This window comes from Octodon degus, unplaced genomic scaffold, assembly GCF_000260255.1.
Source record: "Octodon degus isolate 3935 unplaced genomic scaffold, OctDeg1.0 scaffold00087, whole genome shotgun sequence".
Taxonomy (NCBI): Eukaryota; Metazoa; Chordata; class Mammalia; order Rodentia; family Octodontidae; genus Octodon; species Octodon degus.
The window spans coordinates 11,515,225-11,519,723 of record NW_004524663.1 but is presented as its reverse complement, the minus strand read 5'-3'; the positions used below and the strand labels follow the sequence as shown (position 1 = coordinate 11,519,723).

At 33.8% G+C, this 4,499-nt stretch overlaps 1 protein-coding gene across 2 annotated transcripts in view; it reads left to right on the top strand.

The window, feature by feature from the left end:
- The window catches only part of Kiaa2026 (KIAA2026 ortholog), a 101,117-nt gene that overhangs the window by 89,709 nt on the left and 6,909 nt on the right, over positions 1 to 4,499 (top strand). For both annotated transcript variants that reach the window (XM_004637197.2, XM_023721867.1), the window contains one exon: positions 2,190 to 2,305. In XM_004637197.2, the coding sequence (XP_004637254.1) occupies positions 2,190 to 2,305 (116 nt within the window). The remainder of the gene's footprint in view (positions 1 to 2,189; positions 2,306 to 4,499) is intronic.

The following is a 4,499-nucleotide window of genomic DNA, read 5'->3' as shown; positions in this document are numbered from 1 at the left end:
AATAAAAATTTAAAAAAAAAATAAATAAATAAAATAAAATAAAATAAAACTACTGGGGCCGGGGAGGTGGCTCAGTGGAATAAGCGCTTCCCTGGCAAGTGCAAGGGTCTGAGTTTAATCCCCGGTTCCAAAAAATAAAAAAATAAAACTACTTCCACAAAAGAGTTAAGGTGGCCATCGTCTGTCTGCCTTTTTGTGTTTATCAGTTTGTTTTCCCGAGGTGAAAGTTATTTCTTCTTCAGTTTTATTGTTTACCCACTTAATAGTTGTGTTTTTGTCGGCTAGAAATAATTATGCTATAGAATCATAGATTTGTTTGAGAAAAATGAACTTTCAAGATATAACCTATTCATTTTTTAGTTTATTTAAGTTTATTCCTATAATTTAGATATACATAATGACCACATTCGCTATAGGAAATTTGTATCTGTACATATGTATATCTTAATTCCTCTTTCTTTTTTACACCACTGTTAACTGGAGTCTTGAACTTTTAAAACACATTTAACAAAGAGGCCTATTTAGATTAATATGTAAAATAGAAGTATTTTGATAATTTTTAACACTTTGATTTGTTATGCCGTTTAGAAGACACAAAAAAAAGTGAACATAAATTTCAAGTTCATTTTATGCATTTGCACATATAATCCCCAAAATTTTTCTAATAAGCAATTTTCTTTCTAAAATATAAAACCTCAATGATAGTAATACAGATGTTTATGTACATAAATACTTGTTTTATAACAAAAATTTTGGATAAAGCATATTAAGCACTTATGCCTATATGTGACTAAAATTTCAAAATAGTGAAGTTTTTATATTTGTTAAATTGGAAAATTCTAATGCACACGTTTATATTTTTTTGCTCTAGATAATGGTAATCTTTTTGCCTTCCTGCACTTCATAAGTATAAATTGACTTAGCAGTTGTTTATAGAATGAAGTCTAATTTTATGTGTGTTAAATGTGATCTATAATACGTAATTATATATTTCTGTTAGAAATAAAATGCAGATTTTATGGTATGTGAATTAAATCTGAAATCTGTTTTAAAAACTAGAAGATCATGATGGTGATGCTAGGTGTTCACCTATTGAGAGCCAGGGGTGGCTTAACTGCTATAAGTGTTTTGTTCCTGTGTAGTCAAACAGTTCTATAGACTCTGTAGTAGAGGTTTGTGTAAGCTACGTCAGATTGAATTTTTGTGATGCACTTTTTACAAGATTCTAATAGAGTTCTAAGAGCTTGGACTCCAGAATCACAGAGATACAGGTCATACAACTTAACGAATCATTTAACCATTTAATCATTTAGTCATAGAACTTAAATTGTTTAACCTCTCTAAGCCTTGTTTTCACCATCTGTGAAATAAATGTAACAATGTATACATCTCAAAAAGGTTTATGTAAATGCTAGCATTCATTCTATCTACATATATGTATCTATATCTATATCTCTACATACATGTAAATATATGTAGATCTATGTCGATAGAGATATATAGAGAGACAGATTTGTAAAATGCATAAGATAATACTTAGCAAATGGAGGGGGCATCAGAAATTATCACTCTTAGTGTAGTGTTGAAGACAGTTGACTGTTTTGGTTACTTCTCTGTGCTGCAACTATTAAAAAAATTATAAAATTACCTAAGGAGCTTTGTTAAGAGTGCTTTTGGATATGATAACAAAATTACCTTTTCTCACCATCACCAAGCACTCTTAGAAAAATTACAATAGGGGCTGGAGAGATGGCTCAGTGGTCTAAAGCACCTACTTAGAACAAGCTTGGCAAAGCACAGGGACCGCGGTTCGATCCCCCAGCACCACATGCCAGCCAGCCCGCCCCCTGGTGGGCTGAGCTGTCCACACACACACACACACACACACACACAAAAAAAATTAAAAAAAAAAAAAAAAAAGAAAGAAAAAAAGAAAAATTACAATAACCTGAGTTAAATTTAATTTTTTTTATCTCCTCCTGGTTGGATGAGATAGGTTTTTATTTCTCTTATATTGAAAATTAATAAATTAGATTTATTATGCAATATTTTCCCCTTCACATTTCTGAGGGAAAAAAAATTTTATGCACTAATAGCCATTTTATTGTATTTGTACTTTAGGAGATAATGCTTGACATTAACTTTTTAAATTAAATCTAAGGGATTTACTTTAAAAATTGTGTTTTTAGGGCAAATGGTATCATCGGAGGCAAGCTGTAAAAGAATTGCATAGCACATTGATACGTCTTTTAAATGAGTTACTGCCATGGGAACCAAAGTTAATGAAGGCTTTTCAAAGAAACAGGTAATTAAAGTTTTATAATCTGTTTTACTTTCTAGCACTCGATTTATGATTGTGGGAAGATCCTGGAATCATTTAGTAGTTTTTCATTCATTTGTGATTTAGATATTTTTGAATGTCCACTTTGTCCAAGATACTTTGTAAGCCCTGGGAAAACATGTTCACAGCACCTGCCTGGCAAGCACAACGTCCTAGGTTCAATTCCTGGAACCAAGAAATAAAATAAAAATTTTAAAAAGCAAAATAAAAGAAAATCCCTGTTTTGGATAGGGTAAAGATTATTTCTAAAGGAAACAAGGGAGAGCCATGTAGTTGTCCAATGGAGAAGCAGAGAGAATAGAAAATGCAAAATATCTAAGATGGAAACATATTTAGTTAAAGGAAATGTAGATAGAAAAGGGTAAACAGCATTGTGAATGAGGTGCATCATGGTAAGAAATGAGGGGGGCTGTCATGTCTCTTCTTGATATCCTATCCAAAATAGAGTGCATTTTTAGTTTTTCCTCCCTTTTTACTTGGCCTAAACTCACTCCGCAGGGTCCACTTTCCCAGACCTTTCCGATTTTTTGCTTTTTCTTTCTATCTTTAATAAATGTGAAACTTTGCCACCATTAAAAAAAAGAAGATAGCTCAGTAGAATAAGTGCTTGCCTGGCAAGTGCAAGGTCCTGAGTTCAATTCCCGGCACTGCAAAAAAGAATAAGAAGAAACAAGAGGGGTAAACAGAAAGTTTGTCAGATTATGTAGGACTTTTAAGATCTTTAGTTTTTATACTAAATGAGATGAAAAGCCATTTGAAAGGCAAAGAAGGGCAAGGATCTTACCTGTTTGTTTTTCTTTGTTGTGTTAGAGATCAATCCAGGACATTGCACATGATAGGTAAGCACATTGCCAGCAAGCTACACCCTCAGCCTTTACCTAAGTTTTAAGGCATTCAATCTAGCTGGTATGATTAAATGAGTATGAAAAATAAAAGCAGAGAAAACAGTTACACTGTAGGAGTAATACAGGGGAATAAAATTGGCCAAGGGTAGTAGTAATGCAGATGCCAAGAAGAGGTTGGATTCTGTATATATCTTGAAAGTAGGGTTGGTAGAATTGGCTTCAAGATAGGAGCTATAAGAGAAAATGAGGAATAAAAATGATGTTTTTTGCTCTAAAGAACTAGCATTATAGATTTTCCATTAGGAGGTTACAGGAGGGCCGGGAAGATGGCTCAGTGGATTAAGCGCTTCCCTGGCAAGCGCAAGGGCCTGAGTTCAATCCCTGGTTCCACAAAAAGAAAAAAAAAGGAGGTTACAGGAGTAGCAGATCTTCTGCATAATAGGGATTGAATAGTGTAGATTTTACCATGATAAGTTTGGTATGCCTTCTAGACATGTAATTGGTGTTAACGTGGTAGTTCTGCATATGAATTATATAGTTCAAGGGACTTATCCAGATGAAGGTACAAACAGCGGGGTTGTCAACTTACCAGTTATATTTAAAGCCATGAGACTTTAAAAATCACCTGGACACTGAATATTCCAGCATTTAAAGGTGTAAATGGATTAGGATTCTTTTGGGAGAGACTTTAAAGAAATGCTTGGAAGGTTAGCTGTGGAAGAAAAGTGCTCTAGAAGCCAGGTGAAGAAAATATTTCAAAAAGGAAGATTGCTCATGAGGGAGATGAAGAATGAGAATGCATTATTGAAAAGTGGGGGAAAAGCCTTTTCAAGTCTACTTAATAGAATTAGGAGAAACAAATTGAAAAGTCTTTTGTGGTGTTGTACTATAAGTAATAAAGGAATGTGGCAGTATCTTAAAGGGTAAGTTGGAGTAAAGAGAGAGTATTTTGGCTTTTGCTTTACTTAATAAATTAAAGGGAGAAGTAATATGTTTTGTTACTAATGGAATGATCTATTAGAGAAACTCAAAAATAGACAGGTGAAAGAAGGGACATTTGATAATGATAGCTCTGAATCAGTCAATAAAGGATGCATATAATTGAAAGTGTTAGTTTAGTAGGGAGATGAGTATAGACATGAATGAAGGTGAGTGTGAATGTGTGAAGTTGTTTTCTGATTGTTCAAATAATCCATGAAATAAAAAGCAGTCATAGGGGCTGGAGAGATGGCTCAGTGGTCTAAAGCACCTACTTAGAACAAGCTTGGCAAGGCATCAGGGACCGCGGTTCAATCCCCCAGCACCACATGCCA